Source organism: Bos grunniens, chromosome 15 (genome assembly GCF_055505025.1).
Source record: "Bos grunniens cultivar Pamir isolate PY7600 chromosome 15, Bosgru_T2T1.0, whole genome shotgun sequence".
In the NCBI taxonomy this organism is placed as follows: Eukaryota; Metazoa; Chordata; class Mammalia; order Artiodactyla; family Bovidae; genus Bos; species Bos grunniens.
In genome coordinates this window covers 25,345,194-25,368,616 of record NC_141179.1, presented here as the reverse complement: position 1 = coordinate 25,368,616, position 23,423 = coordinate 25,345,194, and the positions used below count along the sequence as shown (strand labels likewise).

The window sequence follows — 23,423 nt, the reverse complement described above, 5'->3', positions numbered from 1 at the left end:
ATTATCATTGAAAAGCAAAGGTTCAAGGCAAAGAAACAGATCCACCAGGGAGTCACTTGGCTCCTCCCCGTTACAGCAGGAAAAGCTATCCCCACAGAGGGGTGGCTGGGCCTTGAGGCCTGCAAGCCAGCCGCTTGGGGCAGAAAAGTTTGGGAAGATACAGGAAGAGAGGGGAAAATATGCTGTCGTGAGGAATGGGACGGCAGGAGGAGATTCAAAAGAATTCTTTGGAAGTCTTTCTCCATGTGGTACTATATAACACACAGCTGCTTCAGGACACCTCTGAACACACGTGTTCCTTTTCAATGCTTTTGGAGTCAGATTGGATGTTTTGTTTTTTGTTGTTTTTGTTTTCCATGTTAAGACAATCTTGGAGGCTGGTCGCACTCACACACTTTATTTTGATTAAGCATTCATATGTATTCTTTCCTTATCGTGAAAGCCTCGAGGGTCCAGCACCGGTAACAGTAAAAGGAAACTGCAGGGGAAACGATGAAGGCTTGGGGAGCAATAGACCAGGAGTGGGCAGTATCGGGGGAAGGAAGAGAACGGCCCAGTGTGGGTTAAAGCAGACAGATTTCACCCACTTCTTCATTTGGACCAGATCCACTCTCGTTGTACAAACGATCACAAGTCCACAGGCCAAGGCCCTGGAGAAACTAGATTAGACCTGGATAATATAAGTTATGATCAAGGGAGAATTCATTAAAGATGGAAATGTCACCACCTGATGTGGTGATCCTGACCCTATCCTCAGATGCCCGCACCAGAAGGAGGGAGGGAGAGGCGTGACGTTCCTCGAGAAGTCCTGGGGGAGCCATGGCGGGAGAGCCTGGGTGCAGCCGGCACTTTATTCGTCTTGCAGGATGGGACAGGGAGTGCGGGTGCAGGTAGAGACCAGGTGTTCCCTCAGGCGGAAGGAGAATTTGTGCACAAGCAGCGCCCGCCGCTTTATGCTTTCTTTAGAGATCTTGGCCTTTCTGTCCCTGGAAAGGTTCCTGGAATTGCTCTCAAGTATGGAAATTGCTCTCACTGGAGCCATTTCGGAGCCTTCTTCCAGTCACGGCGCGTCTAAGCTGGCTCCCGTGACCGTTGAGAGGACTCACAGGAGGCCCGCGAGTGGCAGCTGCGTGCATTGAGTGCAGAGCGCAATTACACCCCGATCAGAACCTCCAGGCCGCAAACAAGGCTTTGAGTGTTAGATCCCCTTTGAGAAGGAAAGAGTTATGGATGGCTCTGTACTTGATATGGTATTACTTTTCATACTCGGTTATTCCCTGAGCCATTTCCTCAAGGCCAAGCAGCCTGGGAACACTGTCAGCCAGATAATGGCCAACGACTCAATAGCTAGGACTCTGGCCTGGTCTGAGTAGCCACTTCTGAACCTAGAGAACATGAGAGGTGATTCCTAAGGTTTCTGCCCTACACAGAGCCTTCTAGACCCTGGGTGGTGGGTGGTAGAAGTACCACCTTCCCACTTCTGACATAACCAGGTGCCAGGCTGCTACCTTAAAGACCCTCATATCTAAGGTCATGTGCCCTCTGGGCCCCAAACTTTGCTTCTGGGTACCTCTCTTGTCATGCTAGTGCTGCCAAGTCCCTAGCAAGGCCCTGAAACGCCCGTGCCCCTGTCTTCAGGCAAATAGGTCCAAGCTGGACGATTCACCCATAAGCAGAAACCTTTCCTTCCAGACGACCGCCTTGGCCAATTGCCTCCTCAAACTGAAACTGAGCATACCCTGTGGGGCTCCTGGGCACAAAAGACTTTCTGTGTCCCCCATGTCTTGATTACAGGAAATACAGTCAGTCACCTACATATAAATGAGTTCTGTTCTCAGAGCACATTCCTAAGTCCAATTTGTTTGTAAGTCCTACAGACTTAGCCTAGGCACCCAACTAACATAATCAGCTATATGGTCTTGTACTGTAAGAGGTTTATAATATTTTTCACACAAATAATACACAAAAAACAAACACAAAAATCAACATTTTTAATCTTACAGTACAGTATCTTGAAAAGTATAGTAATATAGTGCAACAGCCACATACAGGGGTTGACATCAGTGCCAGCTACATCCCTGCTGCCTTTACACTTGCTTTGGGATATCCTGGCTTGAAACAAAGATATTGTACTACTGAACTCTACAGTACTGTACAGTAAAGTGCACAAAAGCATAACCACCTGTAGACAATACACGAACGTGACAATGTTTGCCAGAGACGTGATTGGACATGTGAACGCATGTTTGCATCTTTCAAAGTTCAAAACTTGAAGGTTTGTAGGTAGAGTACTTACTGTGAGCTTCTTTTTTTTTTTTTTTTAACTTTACAATATTGTATTGGTTTTACCATACATCAATCCGCCACGGGTGTACACGTGTTCCCCATCCTGAACCCGCCTCCCACCTCCCTCCCCGTACCATCCCTCTGGGTCGTCCCAGTGCACCAGCCCCAAGCATCCTGTATCCTGCATCGAACCTGGACTGGCGATTCGTTTCATATATGATATTATACATGTTTCAACGCCATTCTCCCAAATCATCCCACCAACTCCCTCTCCCACAGAGTCCAAAAGACACATTCAGTCTCTGTGACCTTCCTTGAGTTCCAACGGGCAGATCTAAATAGCTGCTATTAGAGAAGGGAGAGGACCTGCAGGCAGGGGAGGAACAGTCAGGAAACAATAGTACAGCTTTAGGTCAGAGTCCTGGCTCCCCTTCAAGGGACAGATATAACAATTTGGTTAAGCTATTTTACAGGTACTGAACCCCCGCCAGGTGGGAGAAATTAACAGTATGCTGCCCACAAGCAGGTAGACTGCAGACCGGTTGGAATCAGAAGGTTGATGATGCTAACTTCCGCTAACTAATCAGAAGGATTTCCCAACTGATCACGCCCTTCTCTTTGAACCATTACTATTCAACTCCACACTACGTCCTCCAGGTCAGGACACTAAGTTTGGGGGGCATTTGCCTCTGTAGCCCCTCTTGCCTGGCAAAGCAATAGAGAGATTCTTTTCTACTTCACCCGAAACTCTGTCTACAAGATTCAATTCAGTGTTGGGGAACAGAGGCCAGATTCTGCATCAAAACCAATGAGTGAATTCAGCGATCTGGGCGACCACCCGTGAGTGCCCCTGACATCAGCTCTGCTTCCTCCTAGAAGATACTCCTATTTCCTATCCAGTTGGATAGACTGCCACTCTCAGGGGCTGAGCAGCAGATTATGCTGAAGGTCTTGCATTTCCTTTCCAGATAATTCACAGGAAAGATAGCCCAGCTATTAAGCATGTGGGTTCTTGAGTCAGATCGCCTGTGTACAAATCCAGCTTTTGCTACTTACTGTGTTACCATACGCATTACCATACTCATTTACTCATTGGAAAAGACCCTCATGCTAGGAAAGATTGAAGGCAGGAGGAGAAGGGAATGACAGAGGAGGAAATGGATGGCATCTCTGACTCGATGGACATGAGTTTGAGTAAGTTCTGGGAGTTGGTAATGAACAGGGAAGTCTGGTGTGCTGCAGTCCATGGGGTCATAAAGAGTCGGACACGACTGAGTGACTGAACTGATTGTGTTACCGTAGGCAAATGTTACTATCACCACTAAACCTTGCTTTCCCCATCTGCAAAGTGAGAATAGTAATAGTACATAATTCAGAGAATTCTTGCTAGAACTGAATGAGAAAATGCATACTTCATAGTAAGTTCTCCATGTTAGTTGCTGTCATTATTTCCCACTGTTTGCTAACTCCTCAAAAAGCTCGCAGTGTGGTCACTAGACACCTTTGGAAGCAAAGAAGTGAGTATCAATTTACTAACTTCAATTCATAATAATAAAGATTCAATCGACTCTCAGAATTCACAGATTCCATATGTGTGGATTTGCCCATTCACTAAAATTCATTTGTGACCCTAGGATGAAGCACAAGCTGGAATCAAGATTGCCCGGGGAAATATCAGTAACCTCAGATATGCAGATGACACCACCCTTATGGCAGAAAGTGAAGAGGAACTAAAAAGCTTCTTGATGAAAGTGAAAGAGGAGAGTGAAAAAATTGGCTTAAAGCTCAACATGCAGAAAACAAAGATCATGGCTTCTGATCCCATCACTTCATGGGAAATAGATGGGGAAACAGTGGAAACAGTGACAAACTTTATTTTTGGGGCTCCAAAATCACTGCAGATGCTGACTGCAGCCGTGAAATTAAAAGACGCTTGCTCCTTGGAAGAAAAACTATGACCAACCTAGACAGCATATTAAAAAGTAGAGACATTATTTTGCCAACAAAGGTCCATCTAGTCAAAGCTATAGTTTTTCCAGTAGTCATGTATGGATGTTAGAGTTGAACTATAAAGAAAGCTGAGCACCTAAGAATTGATGCTTTTGAACTGTGGTGTTGCAGAAGACTTTTGAGAGTCCCTTGGACTGCAAGGAGCTCCAACCAGTCCACACTAAAGGAGATCAGTCCTGAATATTCATTGGAAGCACGGATGCTAAAGTTAAAACTCCAATGCTTTGGCCTCTTGCTGTGAAGAACTGACTCGGAAAAGACCCTGATGCTGGGGAAAATTGAAGGAGGGAGGAGAAGGGGACGACAGAGGGTGAGATGGTTGGATGGCGTCACCGACACAAGGAACACAAGTCTGAGTAAACTCTGGGTGTTGGTGATGGACAGGGAGGCCTGGCGTGCTGCAGTCCATGGGATCGCAAAAGAATCAGACACGACTGAGCGACTGAAATGAACTGAACTGAAAATCAGGACTTTCAGGGCTTCTGAAATCACTCCTAGACAGTGAAAAATTGAGTTGCCAACACGCACATCTTAGCTGGGGAAGAACTAGGCAAATCTACCTTCTGGCTTCAGCAATCCTACTGTATGTAGTGTGCTTTTCAGGGTCAATTTGGTGCCTATGTTTTTCATATTTTTGTGCTTTGCGTTCGTGATTTCACTATTTAAAATGGTCCCCAATTGTGATGTTGAAGTGTTGTCTACTGTTCTTTAAGACAAGAAGGCTGTGATATACCATAAGTGGAAAATACATATGTTACACAAGCTTCATTCAAGCATAAGTTGTAGCTCTGTTGGCTGTGAATTGAATGTTAATGAATCAAAAATATGTATCATTGTTGTTTTTCAGTTACTAAGTCATGTCCGACTCTTTGCGAACCCATGAACTGCAGCACACCAGGCTTCCCTGTCCTTCACTCTCTCCCAGTTTGCTCAAACTCATATACATTGAGTCAGTGATGCCATCCAACCATCTCATCCTCTGTCGCCCTCTTCTCCTCTTGCCCTCAATCTTTCCCAGCATCAGGGTCTTTTAACAATATGTATTATATAAGGTATTTTTAAATAGAAACACGTAAAACAAAGTATGTTGTGATCAGAGGCTCACAGAAAACACCCTATATTTTCCCTGAGAGCAATGGTTGGGTGTTCCCTAATTCAGAGTTTGCAAAGACTTTATAAAATCTAACTACTGTGAATAACAAGAATCGACTCAACGTAGAAAGAGCCCAGAGAACCCAGAAGAGGATCTATCAGCTCTGCCAGAGGAAAAGCCTTCTTAGAGGACAGATTTCTGAGCCAACTTGAACAGTGAGAGTTCCTTTGGGTCAGAAAGCTGGTGTGCTGTGAGAGAGGGCTCAACAAAGACAAAGCTCTAAGCTATTATAGAAGCCCAGAAGCAATTCACCCTTTTATTTAACAAATACTTACTGAGCACCTCCTGAGTGTCAGCCCGCAGGGGCGAGGGCTGGGTGGTGGGGGTGGGGCCGGCAGAGGTGGGTGAGACCGCCCTGGATGCCACAGCCCGGGGCTGGAACTAACCCCAGGTCTTTCAGTCGGGAGTGTGGAGCGACCCAAGGTGGCTGAGGACAGAAGTCTAGGGTGACGCTAAATGCTCCCTTTCAGTTGTGCAGTAGACTAAACAACCCAAGGAAGCGGTGACATTTCCTTCCCTGGAAATACTGGAGGACAGTAAAGTCTCTGCGTTTCTCAAAGACAGCTTTTGTTATTTGCTTATATAACGCTATCCAGGGGCTGTCATTGTGTTTGGAATTGAGTATGTGGACTTAATTTGTAATTCCCCTCCTTTGTGCATCTCTGGCCACTTCCTTCTCAAATCCGCATACCAGCCATTCCTTGATGAGCTGCGCTCTTTCTTGTCTCAGGTTTTGCTGTGTTTCGCCTAGATTATGGTTCCACCTCCTTCCAAGCCTCTGCCTGTATCATTTGCTTTGTTCACTCTCTTCAACCTCTAGGTCTCAGGTGAAAAGTCACTTTCTCTGGGAAACCCACACCCATGTGCTTTCCCTATATGTCACTTTCCACCCTGTCCTGTTTTGCTTGACTTATCGTCCATCCTGGCTAAATAGACCATGAGCTCTGAGGAGGCAGGAACTGTGTATACCTGCTTGACTGTCTGTATCCCTCCTGCCTGGTGCCTGGCACTTAGAAGGTGTCTGTGAGCCCAAAAGGAAGGGAATGAGCATGTTTACCCCAGGGGACTTTGGCACCCAGCTCACGATGAATCATTGGGGTTTTCCACTACACTGAAGGCTGAATGTTCCATTCTCCACTATGGGGACAGCATGCGCCTCTGAGATCCAGCTTTCCTGAAGCCCGGTACACTTCTAATGATTATCAAGTTTTACTGGAGGTGCTGAGTTTACCCTCCAGCCGGCAGGACCCTCTGTGAACTGTAAAGCAATTGATTCTTCTCCAATGCACTAAGTGCATTTTAAGTGTCTATAATTACAGTTGCGTTTTCTGGAAGGACACTAATTATCTTTAATTCATGGCTTATACTGATTGCCTGGGAGCAAGAAACTAAAAAGCATATTGTATTGGTGGGGAGATATTCTGCTTCTTTGCTTCAAAGTGGGTCTTGTTGGAGCTCTTTCCACTTGCCCTGCATGAGGGGCTGGAGGGAGAGAGGAAAACAGGAGACTATTCCAGGTTAGTCTCTAAAAGTCTCACTGTCTTGACCTAGAGTCTGCTTTTGTAGGTTCAGAAACTTAATTTGTCACTGCATGCAGGGTTAGACACTCCACTGATTCATGCTAATCAGACTCATAAGAGACTAAATCATAACCAGAAAGCTGACTCTTCTCACTTGGTGGGAGGAAGATGGATTGCCGGAACTTGGGATATGGTGGTGGTAAGGCATTCCTGTCCTCATCTATCCCAGAAGGTCAAAGAATATGAGATATTCTTGAGGTATGTTTAATTCTAGCCATACCTCCTTCAAGCAGAGAGAGCATGGATTATTATTCCCACTTTTCAAAGAGACTGAGGTCCAGAGGGATTTTACCCAAATGTCAGGATTTTCTGAGTCTTTGATGTCCTTTATTACAAGTTCAAGAGGTTGGAGATCAGGATCATGAACTGTGATCCTGGTCACCAGAAATCTATATGGGTATATCACATGAGAATTTTTAAAAATTGAACACAGCATTAACTTTAGTCAGTAGAGCCCTAACTTGCTAATGTTGGTGAGGATGGTTTAGTCCACTAAGTCATGTCTGACTCTTTGTGACCCCATGGACTGTAGCTCTCCAGGCTCCTCTGTCCATGGAATTTCCCAGGCAAGAATACTGGAGTGGTTGCCAATTCCTTCTCCAGGGGCTCTTCACAACCCAGGGACGGGACCCACGTCTCCTGCATCTCCTGCATTGGCAAGTGGATTCTTTACTGACTGAGCCACCAGGGAAACCCAACTTACTAGCAGATGGGGCTCAAATTTAAACCAAGTACGTCTAAAGATTTTAGTCTCAAACATTTCCCTTTGTTGCTGTCTTAGTTCAAGCAGAACCCCCCTCTCCCCACCCCACCCTCACCCTCAGGAGACAAGAGGAACCACCTTTGGAATCCTTGTATCAGCCATTCACTGGCTGTGGCCACCCTGGGCTGCAGGAGAGGGCAGTGGCTGTTAACTTCCCAGATACTGCTGCTGCTGCTGCTAAGTCGCTTCAGTCGTGTCCGACTCTGTGCGACCCCATAGACGGCAGCCCACCAGGCTCCCCCGTCCCTGGGATTCTCCAGGCAAGAAAACTTCCCAGATGAGGTGCCTCCTATCAGCTAAGAGTGATTCCCCTGCGAAGGGGGCAGCTAAGAGTGATTCCTCTTAGCAGCTGACACCGCAGTAGCAGGATTGGGGGTGCTGTCCTGCAGAAGAGGATCTGGGTACCCCAAGACAGCATCTGCCACAGTCTCTAATCCTGTGTCATGTTTCTTTCACCTCCAGGCATTTCATCCTGGAGGCTCTTTTTTCAGAGGCTTTTCTCTCAGTCCAGAACTTGTTTCTCTTCTTTTTGCTCAGATAAATCTTACTTCTTCTTTAAGCCTCATGGTAGGTATCACTTCCTCCAGGAAGCCTTTGCCAACCCTTCAATATTAGTCCAGACTCTGTTGTGTTTTCCCACTTATACCACGTTATGCTTCAAAGCTGACCTCCTGGTTGGCCATGCCTACCTCGACTGTAAGCTCAGGAGGCCAGGGACCGTCTCTGTCTCATGTTCTTCTCTATCCAGCATTTCAAACCATTATTCCTGGCACTCAATAAATGCCTTCATTGTATAGAATTAATAATGCTCTTCTAGAGGATTTAAACTTGAAAGTCACTAGTTGAGCTAGATGTACCATAGTAGAGGCAGGTAGTGGGGAGCGATACTTACACCATCCCCCCTGTAGTCATGAACTGCAGGAGAGTTTTCAGAGCCTGAAAAAGTTGCACTTATGCTGAACAACTGCTGGTCTATTATGAATTTATAAGCACAGTGAACCTTGTAATGGCTATTTCCCCTCTTTGCTTTGGGTGCCAGGAAGCTCAGAGCCCAAAGAGTGAATTTTCTAACTCTAAATACAAGGCAGCAAATTCCCTTTTAAGGAGAACACCTTGAAAACTAGAGGGAAGTGAAGCTCCAGGGTGGGATCTGGACTTGAAGAAGCAAAGAAATGAAGAGATGGGTCAGGTGTTTGGAAGTGAGGCAGGAAGTCATTGAGGAGCGGGCTGGAGACGGGAAAAGGGAGGGGAGACAGAAGAAGGGCATGGTGAGGGGACGACTGGAGAAAGTGCGCCACTGAGAAATCCCCCGTAAGGTTGTGAGCAAGCACGCTGAGGGACTTCCCTGGTGGTCCGGTGGTTAAGACGCCTCACTTCCAACACAGGGGGCACAGGTTTAATCCCGGACAAAGAACTAGGATCCCACATGCCCCTCCCCCCGCCCCCAAGAAAAGCAAGGATGCCACATATCTTAAGTTGCTGCAGTCCCAGCGCATGAACCACTTCCATTGTCTTGAAGCTTTCCCTACTCATATGTTTTAGGGCCAGTGGGATTTCAGAGAAGGAGAGGATCAGAAAGAGTCTGACCAAGGGTCGTGTGTACAGAAAAGAATCAGAATATTCTTGAAGTGAGATGATTGACAAACTGCTACTCAATGCCAACAGGAGCTCAGATCCAGGGATCACCAGGGGAAATATAGGATCCTGCCCTTCCAAATTCCCTGACATATTAGAGGAAGCATGGGTTGTGTGAAGGACAGAGGTTTGAGCCAGTTTCACTTAAAAGGGACTAACTCAGGTGACACCTATATCAAAATTCTATTTTAGCAACTATTGTTCTTTAATTCAGAAATCATTAACTCTCTGCCCTCATGGCCACCTGATTCAACCTCTCATCTCGCAACAGAGACAGGCACGGAAAAGGGGAGTTTCTTGTCCCCTGTCACTGTCTCAGTTTCTTCACCTATAAAAGAGGAGGCTTTGACTTTTACTTTTATGAAGTTTAACTCACAAGTAAGATCATAAATTCTGCAAGGGTAAGGGTCCCATCAAATAACTGGGATTTCCATAGCATTTAATGGATAGTGGAAGACGGGGAAAGGGTCCAGAAATTGACCCTTGACAACAAAGGGAGTGACAAACTAACAGCTTACCCTCCTCCTTCTGGAACCATCTTCCACCTCTTGTTACACATGGAATGCTTGAGCTCCTCTTAAGGAGAACACCAGCCAATTGGGTGGCAGGTTGAGGATAAGTGAGTTGTTCCTGTTATTACTGATCTTTCTGAAGAGCAACCTAACTAGTGTTTACGATTCTTTAACTCCTCTTCTGTTTTAACGTTCAAGAGCTTTTCTCTGGGATGAGAGAGACAGCAACCTGCCAGCAAAGAACTAGTCCTCAACACTGAGGTTGGAACCAAAGCAAAATTAACTCATAATTATATGGGAAGATTTGATAGTCAACCCCAACCCTTCCCCAATTTGTCAGATGCTATCAAAATAAAAATTAAAATTTTAAGTATCGTGTTTTGGCCAGGAAGGAAGACTTCTTCATTTTTTAAATATTAAAAAACTGGGTTTAGAAAAAGCACAAAAACTTCTTTTTCCTTCTTTGAATAAATAGGAAATAGAAGGTAATGGTGAGTTTACCTTATAATCTAATATTTAACATTTCTTATGCTAATCTGGCCAAGAACCTCTGAATGGTTTATTAAAATTTACATTTTCTGTGTAGACTTAAAAGGGGAAAGTTTTAATGTATGTATCTATAAAAATAATTATAAGTATTTTTGTTAAAGAAAAATAGGCTGAATTCATCTTCCTGTTTCTCTAGCAACCTCATAAGTGGAGTGTACAAAAGGCAGTACTGGGGAGAAGCTTCTTGTTTTGGAAGGTTTGACTCAATTTAAATTCCTTGCTATATAAATGGGCCTTTATTGGAATGGTCTCCAACAAGAGCCAAGTGCGCCCTCTGCTGGCAATCAGAGGACTAAGGAACGCATTTCCAAGTCCAGCAATTCAGGGCAAAAGTTTTGCCTGCAAGGAGGAGAGAAAGGAGAACTCAGAAATGTTACATCACTGCTTCCACTAGAAAATAGGAACACAGCATAGTGGGATTTTTCTTTGTGATAATCTTCCTTAAAAACCTTATCCATAACTTAAAAACTTGAGCAAAGCTGATCTATAAATGGACAGATATAGCTCTAAGGAAATGGCAACCCACTCCAGTGTTCTTGCCTGGAGAGTCCCAGGGACGGGGGATCCTGGTGGCCTGGCGTCTATGGGGTCGCACAGAGTTGGACACGACTGAAGCCACTTAGCCGTAGCAGCAGCATAGCTCTAAGAAAAGCTGGGTTGTCTCATTTTGGTGGGCTCTATCAGAAAGGACAAAGGTCCTGACTTGCTGACCTGAAAATCAGAAAATCAAGAGCTTATTCTAAGGTTCCCTACGAATGCATTCCTTTCAGGTCTCCTTAGGGATATAAGTCCCCCGAGGCTAGGGGCTGTGTCACCTTCAGCATAGCATCCCCAACCTACATAAGCCTAGTGCCTGGCCCAGAACAAGGGCATAAAAAAACACCTGCCAAATGATTGAATAGCTGTGAAGAAGACTCTGGATTCAAGGTGCCTGTGCTGCTGACTTAGATACTGAGCACACGCAAGACAGGTTTCCCTAGAAGACAGGTTTCCCTAGACGTAGCTGGAACCTCTCCATGACATGGTTGAGAGCTTTTGAAAAGCTCTTGTTAAAAATTAATTATTTTTGGCTGTACTGGGTCTTCATTGCTGTGCAAGGACTTTCTCTAGTTGGGGCAATTGGAGGCTCATCTTCCTTGTGGAGCTTGGGCTTCCCATCATGGTGGCTTCTCTTCTTGTAAAGCATGGGCTCAGTAGTTGGGGCACACGGGTTTAGTTGCTTCGAGGCACGTGGGATCTTCCCGGACCAGGGCTTGAACCTGTGTCCCCTGCATTGGCAAGCGGATTCTTAACCACTGGGCCACCAGGGAAGCCCCTGAAGAGCTCTTTAAAGAGCTTCCAAAGGCCACACAGCACCATGTGGCTCAGCAGCTGTCCTAGATGGTGTTAATAGTATCCAAGTCATCTAAAAGTTACGAATCACTTCACAGGTTACACTACCCCTTCACAGGAACCTTATTTGATACCAGTAGTCCTTCAGAATGGTTATCCCCCCTCTTTTACGGAAGGAGCCCCGAGCCTGACGAAAGTGACTGGGGGTTCCATGGTTTCAATTAAGTCACAGGATGAAAGTCCATATATGGCCTCCGTCCCCTAACCCAGTCCTTTCCCCACCTCCTCCTAGTCTCTGCAATATTTAATGGTCCCCTCGCATTCTCCAAGTTGGCTGAGACTAAAATTAGAGGAGGCTGTCACAACTTTTAAGCATCAGCCATATTATAGACATCTCCTCTTATTACTGGTGACAGCCAGGTGATGGGAATTACAAAGGCTGGACTGGCCGGGCCGCCAGCACCAACTGGGTGAACAACCTTGTAAGTGGCTTCCTCCTCCCTGGTCATCACCCAGGACATCACACACCAGCTGGCATCATCTTGCATCATGCAAGTTTGCTCATGGCAAGACCGTGGAACACCTCCCCAAAAAGTAGATGGAAAAACACCTGTGCTGGGTCAGCGGTCAAAGAGATTTGTATAACTAGGGACGAGAGTGAGCCCTAGTCAGTGTTTGCTAGTGACTCGGTTGGTCTGTTTGATTTCAGGGAAAGCAAACATAAGCCCAAGCAGACAAATGTTTGCTTAGATCCCAGCTTCACTAGGAGAACAAACCCTAGAGGAGTGTGATAGCAGGAGGGGTTGCTTCACACATTTGTACAGGATGTTCCTCCCATCCGCCAAACACACCGTTACGCAGCCGGCAAGACCCAAAGCCAATGCCAGCTTTCAAAGCACCCCAGGCTCACTCAGAGCCTTTATCACTCCGAATTTTAACTGTTTACATGTCAATTCCCCCTAGTCATTCAGTTCTTTAAGAGCAGAGGCCATGGGAGACCTCCCTGTGGGGTCCAGTGACTAAAAATCCATGCTCCCAATGAGGGACCTGGGTGTGATCCCTGGTCAGGGAAATAGATACTGCGTGCCGCAACTAAAGAACAAAGATCCTACGTGCCACAACTGAGACCTCGTGCAGCCAAATAAATAAATAGGTTAATTAACCAACTAATCAATCTAAAAAAAGAACAGGGGCCGTGACCTTCATCTCTGTATGAAAGAAAAATGCTGGCTATCAAAGATGAGTTAGAACACAACCCAGTGGCTTTCAAAATTTTTGATGACAACCTACAGAAATAAATACATTTTACACAGTGATCCAGGAGGAAATATACGTGTGTGTGTGTGTGTATATATATATACATACATACATATAAACAGTTTCCACAATGCCTCAGTGATAAATAATCTGCTGGCAATGCAGGAGCCAAAGGAGATGCAGGTTCGATCTCTGGGTGAGGAAAATTCCCTGGAGGAGGGCATGGCAACCCACTCCAGCATTCTTGCCTGGAGAATCCCATGAACAGATGAGCCTGGAGAACTTTAGTCCATGGGGTCGCAGAGTCAAAGGCAAATGAAGCGACTTAGCACACATGCACCGTATATATAAACACGAATTTCTGTATCTGCGGATATACATGTAGCTTTTTAAAAAACGAACACAGACAAGATCAGGCACGTTTAGGGTGGTATGGCCGTAGACTAAAAAACTAAAACACAACTTCACAAAATAAGACTATACAAAGTGCTGCTATCTGGAGTTTTGTTTTCTAGTTTATTCTGTATTATTTTTCCAAATGTTTATTGTGATGCACTAATTTGATTTTATGATACACTAATGAAAATTGAAATACATTATTTTGAGACAGAGAACTGCAGTAAGAGGGACCTATAAGAAACATAAAATTCCCACAAAAGTAGGTTTTGAGACTTTTACTGATGGCTGGGATGTAGTGACTTGTGGAAGACAAAAAACTTCCTAAAGAAAAACTTAAAAAGCTGGGTTCAGTTCAGTTCATTTCAGTCGCTCAGTCGTGTCCAACTCTTTGTGACTCCATGAACTGCAGCACGCCAGGCCTCCCTGTCCATCACCAACTCCCGGAGTTCACCCAAACCCATGTCCACTGAGTCAGTGATGCCATCTAACCATCTCATTCTCTGATAAAATAAGAAAAAAATAAAGATAGCTGTTGAAAGATATCAGAGATCTGCTGAATTCTCTTGAACTAATTTGAATTAATGGTCTTCCCTAGTGGCTCAGACGGTAAAGAATCAGTCTGCAATGCGGGAGACCTGGGCTCGATCCAGTTATTCGATCTACTACCCAGTATTCTTGCCTGGAGAATTCTATGGACAGAGGAGCCTGGAAGATTACCGTCCATGGGATCACAAAGAGTAGGACACAACTGAGCGACTAACACAATGGATGTTGACTTGCAGTTTGAGAACTACAGGTGTAGTTTGATTTCATCTGCCCTCCCCTGGCCCCACCCCCACCTCCATTTCCTGTCATTCTGTATGGAATGCATCCCCCTGGGGGAGGAGGAAGGAGTTCTGATTGGGGGATGTAGCAGGGAGGAGAGACAGAGCATGGATGGAGCAAGAAGGAAACTGTTCCGCATATTTCCGTTTCAGCCCCTTGGACTGGGTTTGAGCTCCTATAAGCAGAATGGAGTATAAGAAATTAACTAGAGAAACCTTATAAAACTTTGAGCACTAGCAAGGCTGCTTCAGGGTTTAGATCAGGAATCTGTACGCTATAACCTTTGGCCCAAATCCACCTGTCCACATGTTTTTGTAAATGAAGTCTTTTTTTTTTTTTTTAATTTGACTGCATCGTGTCTTAGTTGCTTACAGCATGTGGGACCTTAATTTACTGACCACTGCGGGGAACTCTCCTCCCCTGAATTGCAAGGGGAATTCTTAACCACTGGACCTCCAGGGAAGTCTGTGTAAATAAAGTTTTATTGGAACACAGCCACATATATTAATTTGCTTATTGTCTCAGGCTGCTTTCCCTATAATTGCAGACTCAGAGTAGCTGTGATCAAGATCCTGTGACCTACAAAGTCAAAAATATTTACTATCTGGCCCTTTGAAGGGGACGTTTGCTGACCCTTGGCGGAGATGGAAAGAGCTTTCTACCTCTCCTGGAGGAAGCCGGTACAGCTCTGAGGCATCCAGTGCAGAACCCTGGGCATGGGCAGGGTTAGCTTTCTCAGGATAGCTGTGTCGTTCCTCCCCCGGTGTTTGCCAACTGCAGATGTGGATCAGCAGCAGCACAATCTGAGCAGGAGAGGCTGACCCGTGCCGATTCTGGGTGGGGACCGCTGCTGCAGTGCGGCCTTCGGAAATACCTGGAAGCGCTGGGGGCATCACTGTGACTACAAAGATGAGAACACGTGAGCCAACTGATGTTGGGTTGCATTTGCGTTCTCAGTGCCTGGAGTAGGAAAGGTACTTGGAGGGTGCTAAGCAAATGTTGGTTGGATATTTTCTTTTTTCCACTGCCCTGGGTCTTCGCTGTGGTACGTGGGTTCTTCACTGTGTTGCGCAGGCTTCTCTTGCTGCAAATCACAGGTTCTGGAGCTCTGGCTCAGGAGTTGTGGTTCACGGGCTTAGTTAGTTGCCCTTGATCTGGAATCTTCCCAGATCAAGGACCAACCTGCGTCTGCTGCATTGGAAGGCAGATTCTTAACCACTGAACAGACAGGGAAGTCCTTTGCATATTTCTTGAATGAGAAAGGAATTAGTGGCATGCAGTGTAGAGACTGAGTTTTACCACAACGCCTCTGGAAGGCAATGCCAGTAAAAAGCCTGGATGCCAGCATCCCAGAACTGCAGTCATCTCTCCTACTTCGAGCTGAAGATATCTTTTCTCAGCTATGTTGGCAACTAATATCAAAGATAATAATGATTATAGCTAACAATAAATAAATATTGTGTGCTTATCAAGTGCCAAGCATTTATTCCATGTCTTTTATCTGTACCAGCTCACTTTTATTCTTTGGATAAGAAATTCTATTTTAATCTCATTTTACAGATAAAGAAACAGACACGGAGAGTTTATGTAACTTGTCCAAGGAGAAACAGCTAATAGGTAGCAGAGCCAGAATTTGAAAATGGGATGATCTTTGTAGGGAAAAAAAAAAAAAAATGGATGCTGAGATTATCAGAGATACTAGCTCATTCATCGAACCCAGGAAGTTTTCTTCTTTCTTTTCTGCTATCACCTAAGAATTTATTCGCTCGTTTAACAAATCTTTAGGAGTGTTCTCTGCATCTTCTCTGTTTTGTCTGTAACTGGTCTAGAGGTGGGCATGTCAGTCTGGTCAGTAAGATGTGGGAAGCCTGCTGGGATTTCTGAAGCAGATTCCCTCCCATGAAAACCCCACTCACAGGCACAGGCAGAGGAGAAAGAGGTGTGATGGGATGCTCGACCATGCTGTAAAGCCACCACTTTCTCTTGCAGGTACCCACCTCTGAGGTTCTTATTTGTGAGATTAATAACCCCTTATTGTTTAAGCCATTTTTAGCCAGATGTTGTCACTGAGACAGTCTCCAGTCCATTATCCTGTTACAGTGCCTTCATCGCCCTTATCATTATCAGACAGTATCTCATTCGTTGATTAGTTTCCTTATCTTCTTGTCCCACAACTTCCTCTTCCAGAACACAAACTCCCAGAACTGAGTTCTTCCCTCCTCCGTTTACTCCGTTTACTGTAGGCTGTGCCTACAGCCTGGATCGTGTCTAGCCAAACAGTAAGGGGATCCACACACAAACCAAGAAAGAGGCTCACAGTCCAGTGGAAGAAACAGACAAGTGTTACAATAAATGTCATCTTAGGGGTAGAGTCACGGAAGACCCATCTGCTCAGGGACTTGGGCCTCACAGAGCTTTTGTGGGCAGTCTGGTCTTAGCATTTCTCCCCCCAAACTTGCATAGATCAAAATAGAAAACCTATCACTTGAAAACTGAAATGCTGGGGACTTCCCTCGTGGTTCAGCAGATAAGACTCCGTGCTCCCAGTGCAGGAGGCCTGGGTTCAATCAGGGAATGAAGGTCCCACATTCCACAGTCAAGCCCACACACGGCAACAAAGACTCAGTGCAGCGAAAATAAATGATAAGAGAAAGAAACTGCTGTTTAAAAAGAGATTGAAACTAGTTTCAATCAATTTAAATTTAAATTGATTTAAGTTTCAATCAATTTAAATTTAAATTGATTTAAGTTTCAATCAATTTAAAGGCAGGCTTATGTTTTTGTTTGCAGTTATGCAAATTGAAGCAAGGGCCATTGCTTTGCTTGGGGGAGAAAGTAACCAGATGCAGATGTTTCAGAAGCCTTGACTTTCATTCTGGGTGGAGGCAGATGGCACAAGTTTGGGAGAGCCCAGTATCCACAGATTTGGTCGTTTCTTTGGGGCCTCGCGGTGACTGGTGCTGACTCCTAGGAGCTAAGCATGTTGCCTTCTGGGAGTAGTTACGTGCAGAAAGGCTCTGCAGACCTGATCCTGCCTACATGCTTGTAGGAACACAGCCGGACTTAGCTTTCTAGATGCAGCCTGGACTGGCCTTCCGGAGGGAATCTCTGGAAGTCGTAATCAGGTTAGAATGTTTTAACGTGAATGTCCTATGCTATTGAACAATTGGAAATGTCCTGGAAGTGGATCCATTATTTACAACCAAGTAAATAAAAATGTTTGCTTGGGCTTCCCTGGTGACTCAGACGGTAAAGAATCTGCCTGCAATGCAGGAGAGTTGGGTTCAATTCCTGGGTCAGGAAGATCCCCTGGAGAAGGGAATAGCAACCCACTCCAGTTTTCTTGCCTGGAGAATCCCATGGACCGAGGAGCCTGATAGGGTTGCAAAGAACTGAGCATGACTGAATGACTAACACACACAAGTAAAAATGTACTGATGTTGGACTCCTGTGCCCTGATGTGGTTGTCAGTGCGCGTGGGGGCACGGGGGAAAGAACTTTACTTTGTGGGAAGCAGAAATGTCCTCTGTCAGTAAATCCTAGGAAGAGGGAAATCTTGGGATGAGAAATGAAGATGAGAGAAAAGGGCCTCAGACTGGGGGAGGAAGAAACTCCTTCGCTCTCTCCCTTGGGTAGGAGAAGGCAAACTTTTTCTACAAAGATCCAAATAATAGATATTTTAGGCTTTGCAGGCTATATCTGCAGCAGGTATATCACAGCAGGAAAGCAACCATAGACAGTACATAAATGATGGCCATGGCTGTGTTCCAGTAAATTTTACAAAATGGGCAGCGGGCTGGAATTGGCTCCCGGGCTCTAATATGTCAACCTCTGTTTTAAAGCCTTGGGGTGATGGCTGTAGGACCTAGAGAGGATGAGCAAGCCATAAGGAGATATGCTAACTCCAAGTAGATGTTTGGCAAAAAGCTATGCCAACAGGCTACCTCTCAGGACCCTCTAAGCACGTGACTCTAAGACACTTGTTTCTAATAGTGGCTCTATGATGGTGCCTGTTCTTTCTCTCTCCAATTCCTAAGCTTCTCTTCTGGTAAAAGTTACAGCGTTGGCTTAGGTTTGCTAAGGGACTTAATGAAGGGCCTACCCCATACTTGGGACCAAGAGGTAAAAGTGGCAGCTGTTCCCTGACCCTGGGTGGTGGTGGCTCCAGTGGACACTAGAGAAGGACACGGTCTCCAGAGAAGGCAAGAATTGAAGGACAGGAGAAGTCTGTTCCCAGGAAAGAAGAAGGCATCAGGGAATGAAGAGTGAATAACCGCAGATATTTCTCTGTAAGCAGGTGTGGACTTAAGCCATCATAACTGGGAAGACCAAGGGAAATGAGGTCTTCTTTTGTAACCACAGGCGATGAAGACTGGGCATGCCCACTGGTCAGGCTGAGTCATCATAACATCAACACACATGGGGAACACAGAGCAGGTGGTCAACCAACGGTTGCCAGGGAGACTGACCTCTCAAGTCCTGTCCGAGGTGAACCATTGGGCCTTAGCCATTAGCCTCTATGCAGCACAATGACTGTGGCAAGGACTGAAGTCAACTGGGCACATCAGAGGAATTGCTTTAACCGCGATCCCAAGGTATCATACAGATGTGCTCAACTTCCACCCCACCAAGAAGAAAAGCCCTTCGTTGTCAGCCATGGCGGAAGAGTAACTCTGGGAGATCACCTCAAACTGCTGGATGGTGTAGCCAGCCTCCCCGACAGCAGCCTCCACTGCCTCCGGGCCCAGACAGAGGCTGGAGGCCTCTGCTCCCCGATCACGTAGTCACTGCTCTTCAGGGCATCCACGAGCACCAGGAAGGCCCCCGACTTCAGCAGGCTGCTGCGGTTCTTAAGGGCCATGTGGCAGGCAGGGAGGCGCAGGTAGGTGGCATCTAGGCACAGCGTGCTGAGCAGGCAGTCGGCCAGGGGCAGGCAGATGGCCCTCAGCAGCCAGCTCTGAGTCATGTTACACTTCAGGACCTGCTCGACTGCCCGGCTCAACTTCTCCTTCTCTGGCCCCTTGACTCTGAAACACACAAACCAACATACATGGATGACTACCCCACTCATGGGGAACCCAGATCTCTCAAGTCAGGTACGAAATGGTGATGCTATCCCAAATGTTATATTCTTAGGAGCAGATCTGTTGTAAAATCAAAGAAGACATTTTGGTGTCTGAATGTGACCATATTACCTTGTGGTGGGTTAAATCTTTTTAGGAAGTGAATAAGAATATAGAAATAATAATCAAAATACTTAGCTGCTTGCTTCTACAATAAATGAACTGTCCCCATGAAGTGGAAATTCTTCTTCCACTGCTTAGAATAATCCCTGGATCATTTTATCATCATCATCATCATCATCATTATTGCATTTGTCCCCTCTGCCGAACTGTAAAGGTAGTGGCTGTTTCACCCACAAATATCAGATTGTTGTTGTTTTTCAGTCACTCAGTCATGTTGGACTCTCTGAAACCCCATGGACTATAGCACATCAGGCTTCCCTGTCCTTCACCATCTCTCAGAGCTTGCTCAAACTCACATCCATTGAGCCGGTGATGACTTCCAACTGTCTCATACTCTGTCATCCCCTTCTCTTCGTCTTCAATCTTTCCCAGCATCAGGGTCTTTTCTAATGAGTCAGCTCTTTGCATCAGGTGGCCAAAGTATTGGAGTTTCAGCTTCAGCATCAGTCCTTCCAGTGAATATTCAGGACTGATTCTTTCAGAATTGACTGGTTTGACCTCCTTGCAGTCCAGGGGACTCTCGGGAGTCTTCTCCAACACCACTGTTCAAAAGCATCAATTCTTTGGCATTCAGCCTTCTTTATGATCCAACTCTCACATCCATACATGACTACTGGAAAAACCATAGCTTTAACTATATGGACTTTGGTGACAAACAATGTCTCTGCTTTTTAATACACTGCCTAGGTTTCTCATAGCTTTTCTTCCATGGAGCAAGCATCTTTTAATTTCACAGCTGCAGTCAACATCTGAAGTGATTTTGGAGCCCAGGAAAATAAAGTCTGTCACTGTTTCCATTGTTTCCCCATCTATTTGCCATCAGGTGATGGGACTGGACGCCATGATCTTAGTTTTTTGAATGTTGAGTTTTAAGCCAACTTTTTCACTCTCCTCTTTCACCTTCATCAAGAGGTTCTTTAGTTCTTCTTCACTTTCTGCCATAAGGGTGGTGTCATCTGCATATCTGAGATTATTGGTATTTCTCCTTGTAATCATGATTTCAGCTTGTGCTTCATCCAGCCCAGCATTTCGCATGATGTACTCTGCATATAGGTTAAACAAGCAGGATGACAAATATACAGCCTTGACATATTCCTTTCCCAATTTGGAACCAGTCCATTGTCCATGTCCAGTTCTAACTGTTGCTTTTTGACCTGCATTCAGGTTTCACAGGAGGCAGGCAAGGTGATCTGGTATTCCTGTCTCTTTAAGAATTTTCCACAATTTGTTGTGATCCACACAGTCAAAGGCTTTAGCGTTGTCAATGAAGCATAAGCAGATGTTTTTCTGGAATTCTCTTGTTTTTTCTATGATCCAATGGATGTTGGCAATTTGATCTCTGGTTCCTCTACCTTTTCTAAATCCAGCTTGAACATCTGGGAGTTCTCGGTTCATGTACTGTTGAAGCCTGGCTTGGAGAATTTTGAGCATGACTTTGCTAGCATGTGAGATGAGTGCAATTGAGTGGTAGTTTGAACATTCTTTGGCATTGCCTTTCTTTGGAACTGGAATGAAAGCTGACCTTTTCCAGTCCTGTGGCCACTGCTGAGTTTTCCAAATTTGCTGGCATATTGAGTACAGCACTTTCACAGCCTCATCTTTCAGGATTTGAAATAGCTCAACTGGAATTCCATCACCTCCACTAGCTTTGTTCATAGTGATGCTTCCTAAGGCCCACTTGACTTCACGTTCCAGGATATCTGGCTCTGGGTGAGTGATCACACCATTGTGGGTATCCGGGTCATGAAGATCTTTTTTGTACAGTTCCTCTGTGTATTCTTGCCACCTCTTAATTTCTTTTGCTTCTGTTGGACCATACCATTTCTGTCCTTTATTGTGCCCATTTTTGCATGAAATGTTCCCTTGGTATCTCTAATTTTCTTGAAGATATCTCTAGTCTTTCCCATTCTGTTGTTTTCCTCTATTTCTTTGCATTGTTCACTTAGGAAGGCTTTCTTATCTCTCCTTGCTATTCTTTGGAACTCTGCATTCAGATAGGTATATCTTTCCTTTTTGCCTATGTCTTTTACTTTTCTTCTTTTCTCAGCTGTTTGTAAGGCCTTCTCAGAGAGCTATTTTGCCTTTTTGCACTTTTTTTTCTTGGGGATGGTCTTGATCATCACCTCTTGTACAATGTTATGAACTTCCATAGTTCTTCAGGCACTCTGTCAATCAGATCTAATCCCTTGAATCTATTTGTCACTTCCACTGTATAATCGTAAAGGATTTGATCTAGGTCATACCTGAATGGCCTAATGTTTTTCCCTACTTTCTTCAATTTAAGTCTGAATTTTGCAATAACGAATTCATGGTCTGAGCCACAGTCAGCTGCCTGTCTTGTTTTTGCTGACTGTATAGAGCATTTCTATCTTCGGCTGCAAAGAATATAATCAATCTGATTTTGGTATTGACCATCTGGTGATGTCCATGTGTAGAGTTTTCTCTTGTGTTGTTGGAAGAGGGTGTTTGCTATGACCAGTGTGTTCTCTTGGGAAAACTCTGTTAGCTTTTGCCCTGCTTCATTTTGTACTGCAAGGCCAACCTTGTCTGTTACTCCAAGTATCTCCTGGCTTCCTACTTTTGCATTCCAGGAAATACTGGATTTAAATGCTGAAACAGTATCTTTGTAGTAGCTGCTGATCCATGTGGGAGTCATCCATAACCATTTGTAGAAACTGTTGATCATACCACACAACTGTGGCCGGGGCTCTTTTAGAGAGATGAGAATGCCTGGTTTCCATTCTCAGTCTTCAAAAAATACTGCAGATAGGGAGTATGTTTCCTGATGAAGATGGTTTTCTTAGCCTTGCAAGGAATCCTTCCTTTTCTGCCAAGTCAATGGGGTTTCTTGAGAGAAAATTCATTAATGAAAGGAGAGAGTCAAGGGCAGGAGGTAGAATTGGTGCCTCAGATCCCTTTGGAATTTATTAGTGGAGGAATGAAGGAAGAAGCTAACCAATGAACAACATTAAATAACACAGAGTGCACAAGAGACGCTGGAGAAAGGAAACCAACAGAGGAGAAAGAAGGAGCAGAAAATTAGAGGTAAGAGAAAGAAAAGAAACGCTGAGGATGTCAGGTGCCCAGAAGGCCACCAAGCCCAAACAGCAGGAGTGATGACCAGGTATCCAACTCTTTGAGGAGGTTAATCAAGAAATCACTGGGTGCAAATCCAGGCTTACACGCAAAGAACACACAGTCACTGGCTCCAGGAGAAGCCGGCCACTAGGGCAACAAGACTTGATGGAGAGAATAGAGGATGGCCCAAGATAAGAGTGAGAGAGAGACTTACAGTGGGATCGTTTTGCATGAGGAAAAGTTGATTGTTTAAATAAAACTTGGAAATTTACCTCCAGTGAGAATGATTTCAGATAATAGCAATTAGTTATGGACATTGTATCTAAGTATGTAGTTAAGATCCTAATCCCAGCATGTATAATCAGTTATTTACAAGCATCCTTTAACTGTGTTATAATTTTCCATTTAAGAAGATTAAATTTTCTTAAATTTTCCACTTAAGATTAATAACAAGCATATGAAAAGATGCTCAATATTGTTGACATCAGAGAAACAAATATCAAACCATTAGCTATCACTTAACACCCACTAGGATAATAAGAAAGATCAATAATAAGAAAGCTATAATAAGAAAGATCAATAATAACTAAGTGTTGGCAAGGTTATGGAGAAGCTGAAGCCTACCGTCCACTGCTGGTGAGATGGTAAAATGGTTCCTTTTATATGCGACTGTTTTTACTTTGGAAAACAATGGAATTTCCAAAATAATTGTCTTAACATAAAGATTTAACATGACGCAGGAATACTACTCATAGAATTATTCCCAAGAAAAATGAAAACGTGTCTACACAAAATCTT

The 23,423-nt window shown here is 44.8% G+C and overlaps 1 protein-coding gene across 1 annotated transcript; it reads right to left on the bottom strand.

The window, feature by feature from the left end:
- Positions 1-14,851: 14,851 nt before the first annotated feature.
- Positions 14,852-19,372, bottom strand: LOC147357468 (nicotinamide N-methyltransferase-like). Its single transcript, XM_086341939.1, is given in 2 exon segments — positions 14,852-19,063; positions 19,066-19,372. Coding segments are annotated over 2 exon segments (471 nt in total). The 3' UTR covers positions 14,852-18,899.
- Positions 19,373-23,423: the final 4,051 nt, after the last annotated feature.